This window comes from Acinonyx jubatus, chromosome E4 (genome assembly GCF_027475565.1).
Source record: "Acinonyx jubatus isolate Ajub_Pintada_27869175 chromosome E4, VMU_Ajub_asm_v1.0, whole genome shotgun sequence".
Classification (NCBI taxonomy): Eukaryota; Metazoa; Chordata; class Mammalia; order Carnivora; family Felidae; genus Acinonyx; species Acinonyx jubatus.
The window spans coordinates 51,182,215-51,206,360 of NC_069395.1; the positions used below are offsets into that span (position 1 = coordinate 51,182,215).

Below are 24,146 nucleotides of genomic sequence, written 5' to 3' on the forward strand. Positions count from 1 at the left end.
TTCCACCCTCTTGCCTCCATCTGAACTGGGACCACAGCTTCAGGAAGGCTTCTCTGGCCACTGCTCCCACAGCCAGCTCCATTCACTGCTCAAGACACCTGTTAAACTTGGCACGAGGACCTTGAGTGTAATAACAAAAATGGACTGCGTCACTTTTTCTTTTGGTATCATGTGTATATGTCTACTCTTCTAACTGGATTGTGAGCCCCGTGAGGGCAGAGAATACACACACACACACACACACACACACACACACACACACACATATTCCAAACCAATTTCTCTCTCTGTTCTATGGGGTATCCCAGTCAGGAGATAGAAGCCATTGATTTGGGATGCAGTTTGACGGGCGGTCCTTCTTACAAGGGAATTTTCTTTGCATTTTTTTAAATGTAAAAAAGAGGAAGATGAAAAGTAATACTGATGACTCTTCAAGAAGAATAATTGAATAGCAAATGGTGGCATGGTGTTCTCTCAGCTCAGGAAACACAGACGAAAAATAGATATTAATGATAGCAAAAGGTCAGACTCTTGGAAGAATTTGTGACCAAAAGGGTGGAAACTAATGAGGAATTTATTATTTATGTCCAACCTACTTCCAAAGGATAGAGGCGGGTGATGAAGGGGGGCTAAGGCATCCACAACTGAACTGAGAGTCTGGAAATATGACTGAGGATTTAGCTCGGCTCTAACTTTCTTCATTTAGTTGGGCAAATCACTTCCGTACTCTAGCTTCATCTGTAAAATGGGAATAATCCCATGGACCCTTGTGAGGATCAAATGGTACTATACTAAAAAATAAATATAAATATAAATTGTATTATACTATACTATATTATATATTGTTACATTATATTAATATTATTACTATATAATAATTAATATATGTTAATCATAGTATATGTCAACATGTAATAGATTATATCATTAATATATTATGGTATATATTTTCATATATTCTACAGGTGCTATATTATTAATGTACTAATTAACTTTGCACATATTAATACATTATAGTCTATTAACATATTACATACATTATTATGAATATATGATATTTTTGTTAAAAAAAATTTTTTTAATGTTTATTTATTTTTGAGACACAGAGAGACAGAGTGCAAGTGGGGGAGGGGCAGAGAGAGAGGGAGACACAGAATCTGAAACAGGCTCCAGGCTCTGAGCTGTCAGCACAGAGCCGGATGCGGGGCTTGAACCGTGAGATCATGACCTGAGCTGAAGTCGGACGCTTAACTGACTGAGCCACCCAGGCGCCCCTAAATATATGATATTTTAAAATACATTCAGATACCCTACAGAATCATCTGGGGTCTATGAAAATTGGATCCATTCTTACCTAAATGGAATCTTCATTTACCAAAAATCATGGGCAGGCCTGGAAGGCAGACTGTCGGTTGTCCCTGCGCATAAGGAAATCGGTGCCCTCCGCCGTAAAGCTTGTCCAGCCTTACCGACTGCATTGTAAAGTGGAAATTCAAAACGAGGTTGACCTCACACTCACTTCCGATCATGAGATTCTTATGACTCGCTGGGTATCATTCCCATGACTGATATTCGAGACCCCCGTATTTCAGATGAAAAAGGCATTTCTCTGAGAGGTCTGGCCAGAGAGAGCTCTCAGAGGTGGCGCCAGACGGAGCCGGGGCGGGGGGAACCAGAAGCCAGATTGCCCGTCCGTCCCTGCCACTGTGGTTTCTCTAATCCGCACTGACACAGAACCACATACCGGGCTGACCATTTGCGCCGAAAAGTGAATGTGGCTCCATCGGATTCTGAACCGCAGACCCTCCCTGCGGATTCTCACGCGGGGCCCAGCAAGGTGGACGCCGTTCGGGCGTGGGCAGTGGCCGGGCCTGGTGGGAGGGTTGCCGGGGCCTGGCCCCGTGTGCCCTCCCGCGCCACTCCGCGTCCTTGCTGACAGCTCTGGGCCAGCCACGGGCCCTGTCTGCGGGGAGGTTTCTGCCCTCGGGTTCTTTTCGGAAATCTGACAGGCCCAATAAAAGCCCAGGGCTGAGGGAGATGGCGGGCTGAGCCCTCCCGGCAGCCCGGACCGCGCCACCGCTGACACAATGGGGCCGGCTGTAATCACATTACACCCTCCTCTTTCATAATTACCCTCTTTCTCCGAGTGACAGAGCATCCCAACGGCAGGGAGGGAACTATTTTTAAACTAATTCTTACTTAAAAAAAAAAAAAAGCACAAAAAAGAGTGTCATTTTTCCACAGATACAGTTCTGGTTTATAAATCGCCCCTAGGGACAGAGTGGGGACTGAGGCTGGCAGGAGCTAGACGATCCAAACAGGGCTGTGGCCACCCACCCCTGGGGATCACCTCTCCTTCCCAGCCCAACAACCTACACGCTCACTTTTTCTCTCCCATCTCCTGTTGTTGTGTTTCCTGAGGAATTTCTGCCCGTCTTCATCTCCTGTGTCTCCTGAGTCTAGGGGAGCAAAACAAGAAAAAGAAAACCCCAAAGGCATAGCTTCATTTTGAGTGACTAGTGCCTCGTCTCCTGGTCCCCCACCCCCACCCCCACCTTCTGGAAGCCAGGTCTCCTCTCCCTTCTCTGGGCATGCTTTTCCATCACCGGCGCAAAGCTCTTCAAGGTGAACAGACAGAGCCAGGAGAGGGCCTGTGGATGTGGCCAAGGGAAAGAAAAGCCACCGGAGAACGACTTTATCTGGGGCAAGAGCTCCAGCCGAGCCGGGTGACCCCGGCCGTGCCCGCGGGGGCCTCGGGAGAGCAGCGAGCACCTGGTAAACAGGGCACCAGCTCGCCTGGAGGACCGGCCTGCTCTCCGCCTCTTACAAATTACCCAGAGACACCTCTGGTGCCGGCCCCGATAATTACATTGATAAGGAAGCGGGGTAGAGGAAATGAATCAATGGCCCTGCACGGATTTCCTGAGTATCAATCTGCCGAATTACCGCAACTCTATTGCACTCTCGTTTGGAGGGTCATTAGCTATCTGTCTTGCTCACAACTGCTGGCGTGTCACCGAGGCCTGGATGTGCTCACTGTCCCTCAGGGTTACCTATGCTCACTCTGCCTGTAGGAGTCTCGTCTGGTCCTCTCGCCGGCCTGGCGTGTGTCCGTTTTTCCTTCTCCATCTCCTCTGCTTTTCCCTCCTGCTTCCCCTACCCCCCAGCGTTCCCACTTTCACTGGCCCATGCTGACCCTCGTCCTGGAGTCTTATTAACTGTAGTTGGAGGAGTCATCGGAGAGGGGGGAAGACCACAAGGACGCAGGGAGGCTCCTCTGATCCCCTCCGGCCCGGGTCGCCTTTGGTCACAGATTCTGCGTCTAGCTTACAGGTGAAACCACCGAAGCCAGGTCGTGGGTCTCAGAGCGGGTGGGGCCCCTCTGAAGGAGACAAGCCTACCAAATGTGGCGCTCCTGGATACGCCCTGGGATTAGGCCTTGCCTACCAGCGTCACCGAAAAGCGCCACGGAGAGAGACCGCGTGCAAAACAGTCGATATTCTTTGTTGGGGTAGGAGGCGGAGGTACAGAATGAGGCCAGAAGGGGACGCTTCAGGGACGCAAGAAAGAAAAGCCGCTTGGAAGTAATTAAGTGACATGAGCTTAGCAGAACTGAGGGCACATTTATTCAGTCAGCATTAAACGAACGTCTGCTTCACTCCCCTTCTCCCTCAGCAACGTCAGATGAAGGGAGAAAAATGGAGCCCCTCCTGCTATTCAGTCCACACTCTGTCTCTGCCTGCCCCAGAGCAGCCACAGCAGCCACACAGAAGTGCAGATACAAGAGAGAAGCAGACAGGCCTGTGCTGTGGCCTGTGGTGTACTTGGGGCTGAGCCGTGTGGGCAGCACGCCGGTGGGAGCCTGTGCAGGCCCCGATCTCTGTAACCACTCAGAAAGCACACGTTTTTAAATGTCCCCCAGCTCCTCTAAGATCAAAGTTTACTGGTTCAGAATTGTTCTTGATTCTTTGGGACATGGTTGAGGCTGGGCACTTGTGAGTAAAGAGCCATCAGACAAGACTTCCCTCCGGTGGGAGAGACTAAAGCAATTTCTGGGGTAGCTGCCTGCAGTGGTGGAAAAAACATTAAGCTAAAAGTCATCGCTGTCAGGACGTCCTAAAGATGATCCCAGGAGAGGAAAGTGTTGATTTTTAAGAACTCTGAGTCTCTTCATGAGAATGGTGTGTGGCCACTAATTAAAGCTGGCTGAAGACAGTAGTTAGGAATACAGACGATGGTCAGCAAGATCTGGTTCAGTCTTGGCTCCTCTGCTCATTAGCTGTGCAATCTTGGCCAAATTCCTTGGCCTTTCCTGAAGCTCATTTCCTCATCTCAGATAATGGAAAGAAAGAGGACCAAGCATGTTAGCAAAATCACCGCAAGGCCCTGCTGGTTGTTTACAGAGGTCTGATGGATGGATGCCTCTTTCTGGTTGGCTGTTGCCCGAGCCATGCCTGTTGCTAAATATCTTGCCTCCTAAACCTCACCCCTCCCTTGTTTATAGGATTATCGTCCGGAATGGATACAACAATATAAGAAAAATGCTTAGCTTGGCGCCTGGGACATGCCCAATTAGCTGTTGGTTTTGTTATAGATTGAATGGCGTCCTACAAAGAATATATGGTAAAGTTCTAACCCCCAGTACCTCAGAATGTGACCTTATTTGGAAATAGAGTCATGCAGACGTAGTTAAGATGGGGTCATACTGGAGCGATGGGCTCCTAATACAGTATGACTGATGATGATCACGTGAGACACAGAGGAGAAGACAATGTGACAATGGAGGCAGAGATTGGAGTGACCCATCTAATCAAACCCAAGAATGCCAAGGACTACCAGCCATCACCGGAAGTGAGGACAGAGGCATGGGAGAGATGTTCCCTCAGAGCCCTCAGAAGGAACCAGTCATGATGATACCTTGATTTTGGACTTCCTCCAGTCTCCAGAACCGCAACACAATAAAGTTCTATAGTTTTAAGTTAGTCAGTTGTGGTGATCTGTGACCACATCCCTAAGAAACGAGTATAGTTTTATAGTGAGTAGATGCCTCAAAGCCACATGAGACCATGGATTCATAAAGTAGCGGCAAAGAGAAGATCGTAATGTTCATTTTAGTTCACCCTCTCATGTGATGCTTGAAAGTCCATCTTCAGCATTCTCATTAAGTAGTCTTTTGGCTTGTGCCTAAATACCTCCAGTGACGGGGAACTCACTACCCATAATGACAGCTCAGTAGTTCTGACGGTTAGAAAAATTATTCTTTATATGGAGCCCAAATCTGTTTCCTTGTAGATTACCCCAGTTGACGGAAACTACTTCCCTCGGACCTTTTGCCATACAAAAGTACAAACCTGGGGCGCCTGGGTGGCTCAGTCGGTTAAGCATCCGACTTCAGCCCCAGTCATGATCTCACGGTTCGTGGGTTTGAGCCCCGCATCGGGCTCTATGCTGACAGCTCAGAGCCTGGAGCCTGCTTCGGATTCTGTGTCTCCCTCCCTCTCTGCCTCTCCTCTGCTTGCTCTCTCTCTCTCAAAAATAAATAAACATTAAAAAAAAAAGTCCAAAGTTTCAGCATTCAACAGCCTTTCAAAATACTTACATTCACTGAGCAAGAACATTCATGTTCTTGTACATATCAGAGTTTTAGCAAATGCAATGTCTTTTTGTGTATGACAAGCTTCTGCTTTCTCTACTGGAAGAGTAATCCATTAAAATCCAGTTTAGTATCGTCTCCTGATGGGCTATTATGCTGCTGGAAAAAGCAGTACCAAAATCTGTGCCTCAAAGCCAGAAGCTTATTTCTGTCTTACCTACTGCCCATCCACTCCGGGTCAGCAGGGGCACTGTGTGTGTTGTAGTCACTGAGGGGACCCAGACTGAGAAAACAGCCACCGTCTCGAACGCTGACAGCCACTAGGCGAGGGGGAGAGCTCTGGAGGGTCTCTCGTCAGCCACCAGCAATGAATGCACTAACCCGGAAGTGACACGCTTCACTTCCTCAGAGCTCAGGTGTCAGTTCTAGTGGCCTGGCCACACCAAGCCAAAAGGAGGCCAGAAAATGTAGTCCTACCACGTGTCTGGAAAGCCAGGCCAGAAATACTTGGCAAAGGGAGCTGACAATTATGCTACCCCTTCTGCGTAGCTGTCCCTGCTACCCCTGACTGGCTTGTATTACCTGCAGCCTCCTCTGGGCGTTCTGTGTATTTGCTCGTCGTGGTAATGATGATATTACACTGTTTTGTGTTTCCATCTTCTCCACAAGGCTGAGAGTTTCTCAAGGATAGGGACCAGGTCACAAGAAGTGTTTGATTGGGGATGAATTTTAGAAGAGTGACCCTATAGCCCCAGTAAAAAGCCAGAACCCTAATAGTGGTTTCCAAGGTCATATCTGGCCCCTACTACTTCTCGGACCTCACCTCCTCACCTCTGCTCCTTCCTTCTTCACTTGGCCACAATCTCACTGTCACTCAGACTCACTGGTCCAGCTCCAGCCTCAGAGCCCTCACAGTCGCTGTTCCCTGTGTCTGGAATGCTGTTCCTCAGCCATTCACGTGGCTCACCACTCCACTTCTTTGAGGTCTCTGTTCAGCTGTCACCGTCTCAGAGAAGCCTTCCCTGACCATGCCCTGTAATATCAGCATGATTTCTCCTGCCCTGTTAGCTCCCTCGCCCCTCACCTTTTCTTTTTTCCCACAGCAGTGGAGTCTTACCACTTGCTGATACAAACACACCTCAAATGCATCTTACATTATCATTCATTAAATACCATATAATATGCATTCTATGATACATTGTATGTGATACACAGGTTCCCCTGCTATCTGAAAATAGAGCCTTCCTAGGAAAGCTCCCAGAAGCTGAAATGGCATAAAGTGAAAAAGCAATTACCGTTAATTTATATGGAAAAATTGGCGAGCATTCCCAGACCCCAAAAGTAACCTCTCTTAAGCTTTTCTAATACCTTATGACACATCTCACTAACGGATGCACGAAATACATTGAGATAAAGCACAGATGCCCACAGACACAGTCCAAAGCTCCAGCGGATTGATGCCTGGATGCCCAGCGTCATTCCGGGAAGGAGCTGGGCAGTGGCGCTCTCCCTGCTTGAGGTGCGCTCTGCCTCTGTGACGGCTCACTGCACAATCAACGCTGAACACTATTTTAGCTTGTTGCCTTATTTCCTAAAGGCGAAAATCCTTTTCAGACCTCTTCCCCAGTGCAAACTGCCAGAGTGGAAACTTTCAAAAAGCAAGAGATACCTGCACACAATTATTTTCACCGTATATCACCCCCAATGCACACGCCCCCCCAATGCACCCCCAATGCACACGCGCGCACACACTCGTGCAAACACACTTGGATGCAAATTCTGTGAATGGAGGAAGCAGCATTTGGCAGATACTCAATAAATATCTGTCAAATGAAGGAAAAAGGAACCAGTATACCTCTCAGGTCTTCACTGCTCTGGACCCACATGCCAAATTCCTCCCTGTGACAAGACTGAGTCCCTTCAACATCCTGGCCACCCCGAAGGGATCAGTGATCAGTGCAGTACAGAGCCAAACAGCCCCTTGCTTCTCCTTTATTTTCTGTATTTTAACTCATTAAGCCTAAATTTAAAAGATTTTGGAACTTGCAAATAGCACAGTGTCGACTGACTCATAGCAAGTTTGGTTATTGACTAAGATCTTAAGTGTTTTTCACACATAAAGCCAAACTTTCTCTCCATAAATATTTTTGTAGTTGTTTTGGATCTAAGTGTAGGACCTGACATTTTTCCATCTTCATTTTCCTGTCACTTGCCTTCCTTTCCATTTATAACATCATCTCTTCTTTCACTTATTTATTGAGTGTCTACCGTGTGCAAAAAAGCTGTATTGAATGCAATGGGTGTTAGGTGGCAATTCTACAGTTTCCGGGGGTGGGGGGGGGAAGCTATTCAGCAACATCAACATGGATCAGACGGACCAACTCTAGTTCAGTAAGAGAGACAGCCTTCAGTGTACGAGTGAGCACCAATGACTGGTAGCAGAGGTGTTTCTGGGAAGCTTTGGGTGACAGGAGGGCACAAGTGGCACTCTAGGGGGGCACCGGCTGGAGCACCTGGAAATGGAAAGCAAGCAGCACCTCGAATTGAGAGCTTGGAAAGAGCTGACAGCAGTGAGAGCAATTTGGTTCAGACGTGTCACTCCATCCATCCCCAAGGGTGATGTAGCTCATTTGGATGTGACCGGCGGAGCACCGCCTCACACATGACTCCAAGGACCTCCCCCCTTCTATGAACAAGGGGGTGCTAAGTTGGGGCTTTCCTGCTGTCCATGAGTGGAGGAGACTTCTCACATGTTCCAATGATTTCAGGGCAGTCCTTGGATTGGGGAAGAGTCAGAACAATTATTCTACTTGTCTGCAAACCACACTTATTTCAATGAATAATTAGCAATTATTTTAATGAATGCCAGGTACTAGGTAAGCATTATACAGATAATAACCATTACTGTAATTCCATAAGAGAGGTACTGCCATAATCCTCATTTTATTTTATTTAAGTGTGTTTATGTGTTTTGAGAGAGAGAGAGAGAGAGAGCACCCGGGAGGGGCAGAGAGGGAGAGAGAGAGAATCCCAAGCAGGTTCTGCACCATCAGTGTGGAGCCCGACAGGGCTCAGACTCACGAACCGTGAGATCATGACCTGAGCCAAAACCAAGAGCCAGACACTTAACTAACTGAGCCACCCAGGTGCCCCAATCCCTGTTTTATAGATGGAGAAACAGAGGCACAGAGGCTAAATGATCTACGTACAGCTAGAAACCAAAGGAGCTGGGTGTGAACCCAGACAGTCTGGCTCCAGTGCCTGTAGTCTTAACAGCTCTTTTTTGCTTCCTTTTCATACTGGAAACAGGGACAGGTTATGGTCGAATATATAACGTCAAGGTGGCTGAGTAATGAGACATGGTTTTAAAATTTTTTTCAATGTTTATTGGTTTTTGAGAGAGAGGGAGAGAGAGAGCAGGGGAGGGGCAGAGAGAGAGAAAGACACAGAATCTGAAGCAGGCTCCAGGCTCTGAGCTGTCAGCACAGAGCCCAACACGGGGCTCAAATCCACGAACCATGAGATCATGGCCTGAGCTGAAGTTGGACGCTTAACCAACTGAGCCACCCAGGCGCCCTGAGACATAGTTTTTATACTAGTCACTAATATAGATTACTCCTACCAAAATCAACCCTCAGACATTGTTCAGTTGAGAATAATGGATAGATGAGAATAGTGGATAACTTGAAGATAATAGAAGGAGATAAAATAACTTGGAGAATGATTCAACACTTTGCTCACTGGTCATTTACTTATTAATTCATCTGTTTATTCACCCTTCCATGCGTCCACTCATTCATTCAACAGTCACGTACTGAGCACTTTTGCTGCCCTAGGCGCACGTCAAACGCTGCAGAGAAGACGTGGTCTGACCGGAATGGATTTAGCAGTCCAGGTGGGGAGAAACAGGCAAAGGAAACCCAGGTCTAGTGTGAGAAATGCTGTCAGAGGGGCTCCGCGAGGAGAGCGGGGGTTCACTTCGCCTCACTGGGGGAACAGAGCAAGGGATAGGAGGGAACAGGCGAGAGAAGGCTTCACGGAGGAAGGAACCTTGGACCTGACCCTAGCAAAACTTTCTAATTTCAATATTCCTGGGAAGATCCTAGTGTGAACACAATTTCCAGCAGAGACAACAGAGAATTGAACATGCTTCTCAAGGAATGAGATGGAGCACAGCAGTCAAGATCACAGCTTTTGGAGTCAGTCAAGCCCGTATTCAAATCTGACCTCTCCAGGCAGAGCTGCCTCCATTATGAGATGGGGACAGTCACCGGGCCCCTTCGTGGGGCTGCCTGCGGGCCAGGAAGATCCCGTGCAGGATGCACAGCGCAGTCTGGACACCGCGCACAGTCAGATGGCATCAGCCATCCTTTGTGCCTTCTTCTCAGAGTCAGAGCCACCCTTACCCCGTCCCTCCGTCTTTAATCTTCTTAGAAGCTCTAACACTACCTTTAGAACCAAACTTTGTAAGCCTCTTTCTTCTTTTACATAGGGAATAAAAAAGAAATATAATTTCCGTAAAACTGATTTGCATTATAGTAAATGTATTGTTCTCTGTGGTTCTTGGTGACTAGGTAATCAGCAGAGGAGCTAATGCATTATTTTAGCAATTTAAACAGGACCTCGGAAGAAAGGCACCCTGTGGTCACAAAGCACCGGGACTAAACTAATGAGAAGATTAAAAGAAAGTTCGGCTCACACAGTCCCCGATAATCACAAATGTACCCTAGGATTATTAACAACCACAATTACCTGGAACTATATTATCTGCCTGGTTGGTTATTCGAAAGTCAACTTGTATTGAATACATGAGCTTAGAGGAGTTAATAAGTTATTTTGAAGTGGCTGGCGGGGACCCTTGCTAATAAACACGTGGGAAAATATGAGGATGCGCCTGAGGCTCCACGGTGCCCTTTGTCCTACTTCTCACTCAGACGTGAAAGAGGCTCTGAGCTCTCCTTGGAGGAACAGTCTGTCCGGCTGTCCTCACAGGTCCCCTTTGCTGGGACCACTTGCCCACCACAGGGGCCAGCCCCATACATTCTAGATAAGTCTTTTGGGAAATCAAGATGTCCTTCAGCAGAAGATCCTTCCCTCTCGGCAACAAAGCTCTGGGCTTTTTTTGACCCTGGTAGCCATTGTCCCTTCCCAGCCTCCCCATGGAAAATCTTAACTGCCTATTCTTTAGCTTTGTAGGATTGTGCCCAGCGTGGCGCTTGGCATAGCTCTCAGGGGTCATCTTGTTCCGTGGTTTCTCTTGCAGATTCCCGCAGCTCGGTGCTGGGAGCTGCAGGCTGGTCTCGAACCCAGAGCTCTGGCCGAGAGGATGGGGGTAGACGGGGAAACGGTGGTCCTGAAGAACATGCTCATCGGGGTCAACCTGATCCTTCTGGGCTCCCTGCTCAAGCCTTCCGAGTGTCAGCTGGAGGTCACCACCGAGAGGGTCCAGAGACAGGCGGTGGAGGAGGAAGGAGGTGTTGCCAGTTACAACGCCTCCGGCAAAGAGCGGCCGGTGGTCTTCAACCACGTGTACAACATCAACGTGCCCCTGGACAGCCTCTGCCACTCGGGGCTGGAGGCCTCGGCCGAGCAGGAGGTGAGTGCCGAAGACGAGGCATTGACAGAGTACACGGGCCAGACCTCAGACCACGAGAGCCAGGTCACCTTCACCCACAGGATCAACCTCCCCAAAAAGGCCTGCCCGTGCGCTGGCTCCGCCCGGGTGCTGCAGGAGCTGCTGAGCCGGATCGAGATGCTGGAAAGGGAGGTGTCGGTGCTGCGGGACCAGTGCAACAGCAACTGCTGCCCGGAAAGCGCGGCCACAGGTAGGATCTGGGGGCGCACGGGTGTCCGGAGGGGAGCAGAGGCACAGGGGGGACGGCGCACCCACGGAGGGAAAACTGCCCTCGTCTGCAGCTCTCTGTTCATATGTCCCGGTGGTCTAAATGCGGTCCCTCCCCGGGGGATTCGGGGCAGGGACTCTCTCCACTGCTCAGCTGGTTTGAAATACATTAACCTGATTTTGGAGGGACGTGTCAGGTAATGGTACATCGGTTCAGCACAGCAACTTCTGTGGCGAGCGGGGAATCTGATATCTGTCTTCATTCATCTTTGGTTTTCTCAGGCTGTTGAACTGATACCTGTCCATGTTAACCTCGGGACTAGAGAATGCAGGTCCTCTGTTCTCTCTGTCGCAGCCTCTCTCCCATCTGAGTCAATGATAGTCTTTAAGGTCTCGGAGGACCTGTCCCCGTCTTCTCCGGCAAGATGGAGGTTTTGCGCCCCCCCCCCCCCCCCCCGCAGACACACACGCAGGTGCACTTGCACACACACACACACACACACACACACACACACACACCTGCTCACACACAATCACAGAGCTCACTCCACGCCCCCAAAGGCTGAGTGTCCAAGAGATTTATTTACGTCTCGCCTCACCCACTCCCGACTAGAGACACTTACGAATTTCTGACTTGACCTCTCTGGGAGAAGTCATTACATCTTCAGAGCCAGACTCCCTGAGTTCAAACCCTGGCTCTGCTACTTACTAGCTGGTGTTTAAGCAAGTTATGGAACTAACCCGTGCCTTCCTTCCCCACCTAACAATGCTGATTACGCTAGAATGGCAGGGGTTATTTAGTATAAGATTTGGGCTCTCCAGGTGAAAGCCTGCCTGCCGGTGAGCACCACGGAAGCAACAGTTATCAGCTGACCCTGAATATATAGAAATTGTGTCAGTTTCCTTCGTGCTCAGTCCTCTCATCCAGCAGGTATCGTAGACCCAGGCCATTCATTCTTTGATGAGAAGAGGGATTTGTCTTTACTGACTTGGGTTCTAGTTTTCACCTCTACAGGGTCTGATATGTCAAGGCCTTCACAGAGAAGAAGCAGGAGGCAGCAGGGATGACCTTTAACGGGGCTGGATGGCCCACGTGTCCAGAGGGTAGCAGACACATACCAAGATTAGGGGAGGCTTTCGAGTAGTGAAATATTCCACAGGTTTCCATACCTCTTTCGCCTCCCCAAAACTGAAACTGTAAATAAACAATTGTGAAGACGAGAAGAGAAAGTCCAGTTAGTTGTTCAGCCTCCCATTCTTCCTGTTCTTCAGTGAGAACTTTCAGGCTACTTTGCCTTTTCAGCGGAGCTGAGGAATATGGGGAAGTCATAGGTGTTCATGGACATGAACTCTGGGCAGCGTCTGAGTGGGCATTCTACCAGCCTCCCCTCAGGCTCCCCGGCAGACGTGGAAAAATCTACAAGCAAGAATTGTGTGAAACAATGTCAGTGTGGTGTCCCTTCAGACCATGGGGCTACGTAAAGTGGCAGAATTAAAAAAGGATATAACTTACTTGTCCCCAGAGCCAAGTGCAGAGAAGCATGCCAAGCAGGTACTGGGCTTGTGTTTGCTTAATTAGTTTATTTGATTCATGCTAGACAGATAAATCAACCACTGTAGTTAGAGTGTGGTAAAGGCTAGGACAGAGACATGCATAAAATCCAAAAAGATCACAGCGAGCGGTAACTAAATGAGACTGGAGTTATGGGAAGCCTTAGAAGTTACCCTGGTGCTGAGTTGTGATAAATGAGCAGAGGTAGTTAGTTGGGGGAGGGGGGAGAAGAGGGAGCAAGATGGGTCTGTAGCACATATGACCCTGTGTCTCAGACTCGGCACTCAGCCTATATCCCTTGGGTCTCCATCAGTCCCCACAGCCAGCCCCTGGGCGTCTTTGTCACGGACTATCCTTGGTCTGAGGGAACCTCCTTGGCCAGCCCGAGAAGATGAGGGAAGAGCGTGAGCGTTTACACCACCCCAGGACAGCCCTTAAGCCATGATGAGGCTGACCTGCATCCGACCTGTGGCCGGAGCATCCTGAAGGATTAAACCCAGGTTATCCTCCCTACGACTCTGCCCGTTCACACAGGCTTGGGCTGTGGCTTGGCTCCTCCCTCCCTCATCTTCCTCTCTCCCTGACCAGTTTCTCCTGGGAGCACTTTCTCATAAGTCACCTTGACCTGAGTCCTCATCCAAGGACTACTTCTAGGAAACCCAAGCTAAGACACACTGAAGGTGAGCTCCTGGGGGATGAGGGGCCAGATCTCAGTCATCCTTGCCCCCGGCATGGTGCAAGGCATGGGCAACCCAGACTGGGGGAAAATATTTATGCAACTGGTTATGTACCAAACTGGGTGAAGTTTCACTGTCAGCAACACTAATCTGACCAGAGAGCGAGAGGAGGTCTCTGCCTGCCACCCCCCCAACATGCACCACTTACCCGAGGTGCCGCTGCTGCCCTTTGACCTTCTCCTTGGCCGTTGCAGGACAACTGGACTATATCCCTCACTGCAGCGGCCATGGCAACTTCAGCCTCCAGTCCTGCGGCTGCATCTGCAATGAAGGCTGGTTCGGCAAGAACTGCTCTGAACCGTACTGCCCCCTGGACTGCTCCAGCCGGGGCGTGTGTGTGGACGGCCAGTGCATCTGTGACAGCGAGTACAGCGGGGGCGACTGCTCAGAGCTCCGGTGCCCAACGGACTGCAGCTCCCGGGGGCTCTGTGTGGACGGGGAGTGTGTCTGCGAAGAGCCTTACACGGGCAAGGACTGCAGCGAGCTGAGGTGCCCCGGGGACTGTTCGGGGAAGGGGATCTGCACCAATGGCACCTGTTTCTGCCAGGAGGGCTACGTGGGTGAGGACTGCAGCCAGCAGCGGTGTCTGAATGCCTGCAGCGGGCGAGGACACTGCCAGGAGGGGCTCTGCTTCTGTGAAGAGGGCTACCAGGGCCCTGACTGCTCGGCAGGTAGGAAGGGAGGTAGGAAATGGAGCTGCATGGGGCGTTGGGCAAACTCACCGGAAGTGGGAAGAGAGATGGGAGGGACGGTGTATTTCATGCAAAATAATTCCCCGTTGGGCTGTGCTCATTTGCTTTACAAGAAAGCTGGTTTCTTGAGTCAGTCACAGTTGACGAGGCAGATTTAAGGGGGGAAAGGGCAGGCACCAAGAAAGTCAAGTTTGGCTGAAAGTTGGATCTTACCCCTGTGACTGGAACGACAATGGTAATAATGGTGGCAGCATTGCACTGTCCTTGAGGCAGAAGAAAACAGAGGGCCACACCGTGGGACCCGCCACTCTTTAACTCAGGGGTTTTCCACGAGCTCCACCTGCCCCAAAATATCCCCTCACCTGTTGCCATATTCCAGGGACACATCCTTCCCAATGCTACTGCACAGACTCACTAGGCACTCTGGTTATGTCAGAACTTATGTATTGCCAGCGGTTATTCATTTATGAAATGATCTAGAGTCCACGTGGGAAAAAAAAGTCTTTACAGGCAAGGAATGAAATGTAAACAGGAATAAAGTCCTAACAGCATCAAGCAACAACTCACATTCTACCAATTAGTACAGAATATTAAAAGGCTGTGACTTGCTTTGTGCCAGATGACATTGAGCGAATTGGAACCAGCCCCATCTGTAGTCTTACCTCGTGGAAGCTGATACAAAGGTGCTGTCCTGAAATGAACATCTAAATCCAGCAGTGGGAAAAATATTAATATCTCACGGGAGATAGTTCTTTTCACCTGAAAGCAGATTATTTTCATCATCTCACTTTTATTGCTCATCCTCTTCTAACTAAATCAGTGACTCTTGCTGACACATTTTGTTTTTGTAGCAGGTGAAGTGACTGATCTCGATCCTTTCCATTTACAATCAAATCCATAACAGTGGTTCCGATTGACCACTGGGAAGATTTAAAAATGAAAATCGTAACAAATGTTTTTAAGCCTTCTGATGGACTGTCCCCTGGAAGGTCAACTTCAGTAGCTTTTTGTTCTTCAACATCGCCAGGGACCCCCACCCAGATAAACAGACTAGCCGGACAAGGTTCCCTGAGTTCTGACTTCAACTTAAATTCTCTCAAAAGATCAATGGCAGTAATGAAAAAATGAAAAACCAAAAAACGAAAAAAGCAAGGCAATAACACACTGCTAAGGAAAGGAATCTTTCACATTCCTTCATTTTTTTCCATATTCAATTATCTCATTTAGCCTCCCAATTTTGTTTACTGAACTATCTTTCTAAAAACACAAATAGCTGTTATACCAATTGTTCCAAAGGAAGATTCAAGCAGAAGTCAAGCCTCATCACTAAGTTAAGCCTTTGTTTAAATCCCACGTTGGTAGGTAGTCGCTGGGAAGGGGAGGGTGAAACATGGCCCTAGGTTCCATCCACAGGACGAGGCTCCACGAAGCCCCATCAGAGGATGCTAAGGGTTGGCTTGAGCCATTGCCATGGATGGCTATTCTGTGGCCCACATGCTTCTCAACAGAGTAGATCTTTGCTGGGCTCTACATACCTGCCATGTTCTTGACCCTGCTTGTCTACAGAAATGGGTCAATTTGCAAACAAAATCTTAACCTGACCCTGGATCCAGACTGAACGGTAGATAAACCCACCTGGCCACTCATGGAAGACACAGCAGCTCCTGGCATAACCGCAGCTCGGTTGACTCTAAACCATGAACACATGTTACCTCCAATACGTTACCTCTGTGCTGTTTGAAGAAGACTTCCGGAGGCCCGGATGAATTACTTCACAGGTTCCCCAAGCATGTGAGGAAGGACAGTTGCATAACCTCCACCTGTTTCTATAGCAACCCTGGAGCCACCACTCGTTGCAGGAGGTGCTGCTCTCAATGCCTGCCTTTCAAACCAAACACTACAGGTCTCTTCCAGAGAAGTATCTAGGTCATTATCTAAAGTGCTACTTTGCTTGCTCTTTGTGAAAAGGCTGTGGGAGAGGGGGCTGTTTACCCACTGTTTGCCATTTCTGGCCAGATGCACACACCACAGCGTCACTGCTTCCCTTGCCAGCAGGAGCGAGGACAGGAGAGAGAACAAGGAAGGTGAGCTCGTGGAGAGCCACAAAATATACCTCTGCAAGTGTCATTCTTTTCTCTTTGGCAAGGCCATGGCAAATAGCTGCCCACTGTGTGGGCTTCATTCTGAGCCCCCCCAGACCACTAGAGCTTGGATACAATTGAATAGTGTCAACAAGGCCACTATATTTGACTCTGAGCCTTGATCTTTGCTCATAGCATGCCATGGGACAAAATCTCAACCTTTCTGCCTCTGTTCTCTGGCCGTGTAAAGATAATAGAACAAAAAATGCATGAATATGAGCACTCAAAACAGGCCATAGAAAGAAGCTACACTGGGCTTCTCATGTTACAAATTTAAAAAGCAGCAGTCCAGAGAGACAGAAAGATTTTTCCAGAGCCAGACCGCTAATTAATGGCGGAGAAAGAATGAGAACCCTGGTCTCCTACCAACTTCTAGCACTCTTTAATCCTCTCCAGGCTGCTGACTAGAGCGGAATTGAAAAATAAAAATTTTAAGAGCCACATACATAAAGAAATAATCTTTTGATAGGAAAGCTGAGCCCTGTCAAATGAGTTTTTAAGGTGTTAGAGGTGGGGTAGAGAAGCACGTTAAACTATTTGTCCATGTCTGCCCCCAGTGAAGGAGGTTAGCACAGGATCTGTCCAGTGAGCTGGCCAAAACTCCCCATGAGTCAGCAGGATTAAAGAACCACCAGAGCAGGGACTTGAAACAATCCAGATTGCTGTTCCCTGGACTTCAGTCAGACCTGCGGAGATCCATCAACGTCAGCCTCTGCCTCTGCCTGCATTGCAGCCAGCCAACCTTTGGTACCTGAAATTACTCGCTCCTTGGAGCAAGACACTTCGTGGAACTAATTCCAACTGCTCTCACCACATATGTGCACAACTGAGGCAAGATCTAAAAAGCCAACGGCATGGAATCTTTGCGGATAAGCAACTCTGATTCTTCAAGCCACAGTTTATTCCTTTTTAATTGTCTGCTCTTCCCCCAAGTTCGAAGTCAGAATCCCAAAGAAAGTAAGACCACGAACATTTTGCTTCCATCCCAGACTCATTGAATCAAGGCATATGGCTGTTCTACAGTGTTTTTTAATAGCTCAATACCATTTCATTTTATGAGAATTACTGACATCCCAGTACACGGCTGCCGCTGAGGCATAGAATGAATGGTGGTGGTCTTGGCTTCTTCCATTGAGCCACGGCCCCCAAGAGTACCTTCCACCACAAACAACACCATTGCTGCTTTCTCATCACAAGTGAAGGCAATGCTTACCACCAGGCTCAGGTCTCAAGATAAAAAACTTGCCAAGTTAAGCTGTCAAGATCAAAAATCCTTCTATACTCCCTTTTTACCTTAAAATCCCAAAATTCTCTGCTTGGATCATTATTCGCTTTATTTTCTGGGAGAATGAACCAAAAAGGAATACACTGACTCATCCCAAGCACTCTAGGAGTTATTGATGACCTGAAATTTGGAATGGCCATTTCTGTGACTATGACAGGAGAAGTCCCACTTAGGCAACTTGGCATCAGTTGTGTTGGATCGCAAGAGGCAAGCAGTAGAGAATCCTTTTTACAATAAGTTTCTTACCTCTAGGATAAGCACCAATCCAGAATTCATGTCCTAAAGAATAGTCTGAACTCTCCTTTACTGCAATTTACTTTAGATGGCTGTGTATAAATGAAAAAAGGCATCTGGCACAATCCGTAACCTGTCCTACAAATTGTAGGGGAAAGAACGCTAGGTACGGAAGATATGGGTTTGAGAACCAATTCTGACCCAACTCTTTGAATTTTTAGCAAGTCCCTTAACCTGGGTCTCAGTTTCTCCACTTATAAAGTTGGGATCGTTATATCTACCCAATCCACCTCATAAGGCTGCCATTAAAGGACTTCTTAACATTTCATTTAGATGGTGTGTCTGAACATGTTTTATAGACCGGGAAATGCTGGGCAAATGTAGAGTGATAATTGTTTACTGACTAAGAGGTTCTAGAACCATTATGCCTCATTCAAATCCTAGCTTCTGTGTTTGCTGATTGTGGGAGCCAGTTTCCTCATCTATAAAATAGGAGTGATAATAATATCTATCTCATAGTGTTGGTAAGAGAATGAAATGGGATAATCCAAGAATGGTTGGCATTGTGCCTGGGATACAATAAATGCTCAGTATAATCATGCAAAGCACTGACACATTCTATATATAAACCCATCTTGCCTTGGTCCAGGGGCTGGCGTGCATCACACAGGCTATCCCAAAGATCTCAGCACCCTTCAAAGCCTTAATAATGTCAGCATTAGAAATGATATGAGCTTATAAATGATCGTTTGAAGTTTAATTATTGAAATCTCATTTACATGTATTTGGTCTTATAAATGAAAAAAAAACCCGAATGTTTATGATTTTTTTGTTTCAGTCAGCATTCGCCATCTTCAATCAGAGAGAGCTCTGCTTTCTAGGTGGTTTTATACAATGAATAGTTTGGGGAAAAAACAGTCAAAGCAAATGCCAAACACCGCAAATATATGTTCCTAATTTCCATCCCATGAGTCTGAGTTAAAGGGCTAGTTATCTCTGCCTCTGCCGAGGAGCTGGGGGCACCTGTGTGAGCACAAGAGTGCTCCCCACTCACATGATCCTGTGAATGGCAGCTGGCTCAGCCCTGTGCTTTTGTGGAGGTGAAAGAGTGAGAACATTCAGAGGAGAGGCTCAAAGCCAACGGCAACTCATAAGCTAACTACAGTCTTCACTACATGTAAATTTATGAGTTAATTACAATGATTTAAATATATTTCCAATTTTTTTAAATTTAATCTCTGGGCAGGTCCCATGACAGGCACACCCCCCAATTGGGCTCAAAGGTTCAATTATTTAATACTCACACTAGTGGTGCGTCTTCACTTCCTAAGGGAACCATACATGAAAGACTATTTCAGTGAGGTTTATTCTTGGGTGATACTTTGAGTAACATTTGAGAAGTGGAACAAGAGAGAAAAAGCAAAGCCCTCAAGAATGCCTCTTTATCATCATCCCCAAGATCAAGGCTAATAAAAATTAGTTTAACACAAGTTACATTTCTTTCAAATCTTAAACAGTCTCTTTTTAAAAGGGAAAATAATACGATAAAGCATTTGAAGGCCTTCATAGGTCCATGGCACCCAGAACTTACTGTTTTGGCTTCTTATATTTTGTAAGATAACCAGGCATAAGCCTTTATTCCCACTTGCCAAATCAAATATTGGTTCCCAGGGTAATCTGGTGACATACACTTATTACACTACCAGAAACGTTGGCCAGCTGTGTGCTGTTAAATATGTAACAACTAACTCTAAGAGAAAAAATTAAAAACCTTGCTTTGTAGCATTTGCCAGTGTCTATGGTGGAAATACTCCTTCCATGGCCAATTTCAAAACACCAACATGACATACATCACTAAACATGGGGTCGGGAACAGTTTTGCAGTAGAATGCAATTATACAGTATCTCCACCAGAGAGGGACAATACATGTAAACCACCTCAAGGACGTAGATAAGAGTAAAACTTAGTGGAATAACTTGAAAGGGACGAGTTTTGAGTATTTACTACCTTGTCTTTAATACAGTTTACTTAATTGTAAATTTATAAAGTTTAATCTTTAATGATGGCTCTGTGTAACAGCTGTCTTGAAAAACTCCTGAAAATCTGACATTCAACTTTCGCAAGCCAGCGAGAGCAGGCTCCAGCATACCACTCACTCAGGGCCCCGTGGAGATAGAAATACTGAGCACAGAAAAGACAACAAAAGGGAGTTACAAATCACTCAAGGCCAGCGAGGGGAGTAGAACATACAGACAGGCATGTGGGGTGAGATGTGAGGAAGAGAGTTGAGTCCAGGATGGGGAAGGCAGTCCTCTGAGCTCATGCTATCTGTGTATTGCCTCCCGGTAGTTGCCCCTCCAGAGGACTTGCGAGTGGCTGGTATCAGCGACAGGTCCATTGAGCTGGAATGGGACGGGCCGATGGCAGTGACGGAATATGTGATCTCTTACCAGCCGACGGCCCTGGGGGGCCTCCAGCTCCAGCGGCGGGTACCTGGAGATTGGAGTGGTGTCACCATCACGGAGCTGGAGCCAGGTCTCACCTACAACATCAGCGTCTACGCTGTCATTAGCAACATCCTCAGCCTTCCCATCACTGCCAAGGTGGCCACCCGTACGTAACATTTCCCCATCCTACTTCATTTTTCTTTTCTCCTACATGAGATCATGGGCATTCATGATAGCAGTGTCTTTTCTAAATTCTTCAGGGATGCCTGCAATAATCATTGCTCTTGAGGAAAAGGGCTTCCAACAACGTGATCCACTTAGTAAAGGGTAAATCATTAAAAAGGCACTTCCGATTAAGAGAATTTCCAAATGCAGGCAGCTCCCATCAATTATAGAACCAAAAGGACAAAAACCAATTATTGAGTTCTGACTTGTTATAAGCTTGAGTCTGATTAGAAGTCAAAGAAAGTACGAGACTTATGCAGACTTTGAATCTAGTTAGGGATTCAAAACGAGGAGATATGAAATAGGACGTATAATAAGCAAGTGCTAAATGGTATGTTACAGATGGTAAGTGTATAGCAGAGTGGGGAAAAAAATCTTATTTAAAACCACACTGACAACACCCACTTCTCCTCAGAGAGAAGTGGCATAATTTCTTCATGGTCTTTTGTTTAGCAAAATAGAGTCCGTCTTGATTATAAAAGGTAAAGCTCCAGAGCATAGTTTAGAAAGATTCAGTGGAGAGAAAGAGAGGTGGAGACAGAGGCAGAGGCCAGCTAAACTGTTCTCCATAAGCAAGAGCTTTTCTTTTTTCTCCAGAACAGGGAGAAATTCCTATAGGTGCATATCTGTGTTTTACACGTATTTTATTTAAGCACAGAAAAATTTAAAAACTTGCATACCAAGTATTAACATTGGCTACATCAAAGAGGAGAAGAAGAAGGAGGAGGAGGAGGAGGAGGAGGAGGAGAAACAAAGGCACTGTTATTTTTTTTTCTTTAGACATCTCTGATTTCTTAAATCATCTTTTCCAATACTGCTTCTTCAACTCTCAGACACCAGCTGGGTGACTTCCAATTCCATTCAATTCTGACGTCATCTACCTGGAGTTAGCGTCAGATCCCACAGGTTAGGGATCTGTATCTCACAGAACCGCCTGGTCAGGTGCCAGTCACTGGTCCAAAGTTTTTCCCAGCACTTCTGATTGGCCCACAACAGTTTCCCGCAACCCTTCCTTGGGTTGGACAACTCCTTAGAAATTCACAGAACTCGGGAAAGTGCTTGACTTACCAGCACTGTTTTATTATAAAGGATACAACTCAGGAACAAGCAAATGAAGAGATGCATAGGGCAAGGGGTCGGGGGGGTGGTGGTGGGGGGGCTTCCATGTGGCTTCCTGGCCACCTCGCCCTCCCAGCACCTCAGCATGTTCGTTGACCTGGAAACTCTCCCAACCCTGATATTTAGAGATTTTTGTGGAGGTTTCATTATGTAGGCACGATTGAATCGATCACCGGCCATTGGTAATTAACTCAGTCTCCAGCACATCTCCCCCTGTTCCCTGGAGCGTGGAAGATGGGTTGAAGGTTCTGATCTTTTAAATCGTGACATGGCTTTTCTGGAAACCAGCTATCTAGCTATCTCACAATCATACAAAAGATATTCTTATCGCTCTGGAGATTCCAAAAGTTTTAGGAGCTGTGTGCCAAGAATCAGGGACAAAGACCAAATGCTTTTTACTATGTTGCACAGAGATTTTAGAGGTAGTAGGAAACTGGAACAAGATAGTAACCATGAAACAGAAGCCCCTGGGTCAGTAAATGGGACCTATCACCAAATAAGGGATAAGAGATCTCAGTCTATTTTATGTAGGTCCTAAAGGACAAGATGGTATTTGGATAATAAATGCCATGGAAGTTCAGAGAAAGGAGAGGTCAAAGAAAAAAGAGAAGGTCTTGAAGGTTTCACGGACTTGAATCACACTCTGAAGGACAGGGACAGGCAGAGAGGAAAGAATGCAAGAAATCGTCCCATCCCCTTGCTTTGCAGGTGACAGAGATCTTGTTAGAATACTGGATTCCCCCTATGAATGCCGACTCTGTAAATATGCCTATAATTATCTCTGTTTATATTTGACCTTTTTTTTTTTTTTAATTCCTCTGGTGCCTGAGAACCAGTTTTAAATATCTGCAATGATTGTGCAGAGAGGCAGGTCACCATCTGCCGCTTTTCCCACCTTGCTCCGGGATGAGTCACCACAGCAAGTGGCTGGCCCGACTCCCAGGCGTCTCCTCTCCAGTCCACGTGCACACACCGTGATGAGGTTTCCATCCCCCACGGCGTTTATTATGTCAATTCAGGGCATCCCCTCAGGCAAGCTCCCAGGTGACAAGGACAAAATCATGTAAACTCACCTGACGTGCCTTCGAGTGGGTTCAGAATCAGACCTGCCTTTCAACCCAGAAGCACCGAGGAAGCTTCCAAACAAGAGGGATGAGAATCTGTCAGTTTTCCAATGGAATATCCCACGAGAGGCAAAGCTAAAATGGGAGCAGGCTCCCTGGAGAACTGAGAAAAGTCATGCCGCCGTATTTCAGGGCTGGTAATTGGAAATCCATTAGGACAGGCATAGCTCCACCTCACGGAACCTATGCATGCCCGTGCGTGTGTGCATGTGCGTGTGTGTGTGTGCGGATGGGGGTCAGATAAGGGGCGATTAAAAAAGGAATTAAAAACAAGATAAGTGAGGCAAAGGTGACTGAGGGAGCTAAGGGACAAATAATGAAGGAGAACCAGAGAAAAGAGGGAGACAGTGGAATGAGAGCCAAATTCCCAGTGTCCGCCATTGTCCTATGTGTGTGCCTCTGCTTTCCTTGTGTATGTGAAATGGAACTCTTAGACCATCCGAGACTTGGTGATGTGGGCTAAGCAGAATACTCAGACTGCCCGTCAGATGACCAAGAAAAGCGTTCTAGTCTTTATTCTGAAGTTGGCTTGCTCCACATCTTTAGCCAACCGTCTCTGTACCTCTCTTCCCGGGTGTGAAATGAGGACATTTTATTGCCTCTCAGGAATCCTTAGAGCCTCCAAAGGTAGTGTTCAAATTCTCTGAGAAAGGCATCATATTAAATACCAAGGTTTGCCACATTAGTAAGGAAAGGAAAGGGTGTCTTTGGTCACCTATTATGCAATAGAAAGCATTTAAAAAGTAGTTATTAGATGATGTTTGTTAAGCTCACTCAAGTATTCATTCACCAATACAGAGCGGCACCAGGGCCACGACAGAGCAGGCCAGTCCTGCACATGGGACCCACGGTGTTTGTCGTAAGATTGAGATTGCCCAGCAGACCCGTGGTGTGGAGGGATCGTACCCAGGCAAAGCCCCAGGTGATGCTCTCTGTCCCTGCCAGGGACAGCCATGACATGGTCACCCACATTGCTGTGTTCCAGATCTCTCTACCCCTCAAGGGCTACACTTCAAGACGATCACGGAGACCACTGTAGAGGTGCAATGGGAGCCCTTCTCATTCTCCTTCGATGGATGGGAGATCAGCTTCATTCCAAAGGTAACGCCCATCTGCCACACTGCTAACCAGCCTTATGTGGAGTATTCGTACCC

At 47.3% G+C, this 24,146-nt stretch overlaps 1 protein-coding gene and 1 long non-coding RNA gene across 3 annotated transcripts in view; one reads left to right on the forward strand and one right to left on the reverse strand.

Moving 5' to 3' along the window:
• Positions 1-24,146, forward strand: part of TNR (tenascin R) — a 405,370-nt gene that overhangs the window by 311,227 nt on the left and 69,997 nt on the right. Inside the window, exons 3-6 of one of the 2 annotated variants that reach the window (XM_027074262.2) lie at positions 10,857-11,418; positions 13,919-14,395; positions 20,427-20,690; positions 23,978-24,093. In XM_027074262.2, coding sequence (XP_026930063.1) covers positions 10,920-11,418; positions 13,919-14,395; positions 20,427-20,690; positions 23,978-24,093 — 1,356 coding nt within the window. In that variant the 5' untranslated portion in view covers positions 10,857-10,919. Of the gene's footprint in view, positions 1-10,856; positions 11,419-13,918; positions 14,396-20,426; positions 20,691-23,977; positions 24,094-24,146 lie in introns of those variants that run through there. The other variant, XM_027074263.2, reaches the window with a different exon arrangement.
• Positions 11,936-16,314, reverse strand: LOC113603786 (uncharacterized). Its single transcript, XR_003425471.2, has 3 exons — positions 13,873-16,314; positions 12,949-13,029; positions 11,936-12,852 (listed from the first exon to the last, which is right to left on the reverse strand). It is a non-coding gene; the product is annotated as an uncharacterized LOC113603786 (long non-coding RNA).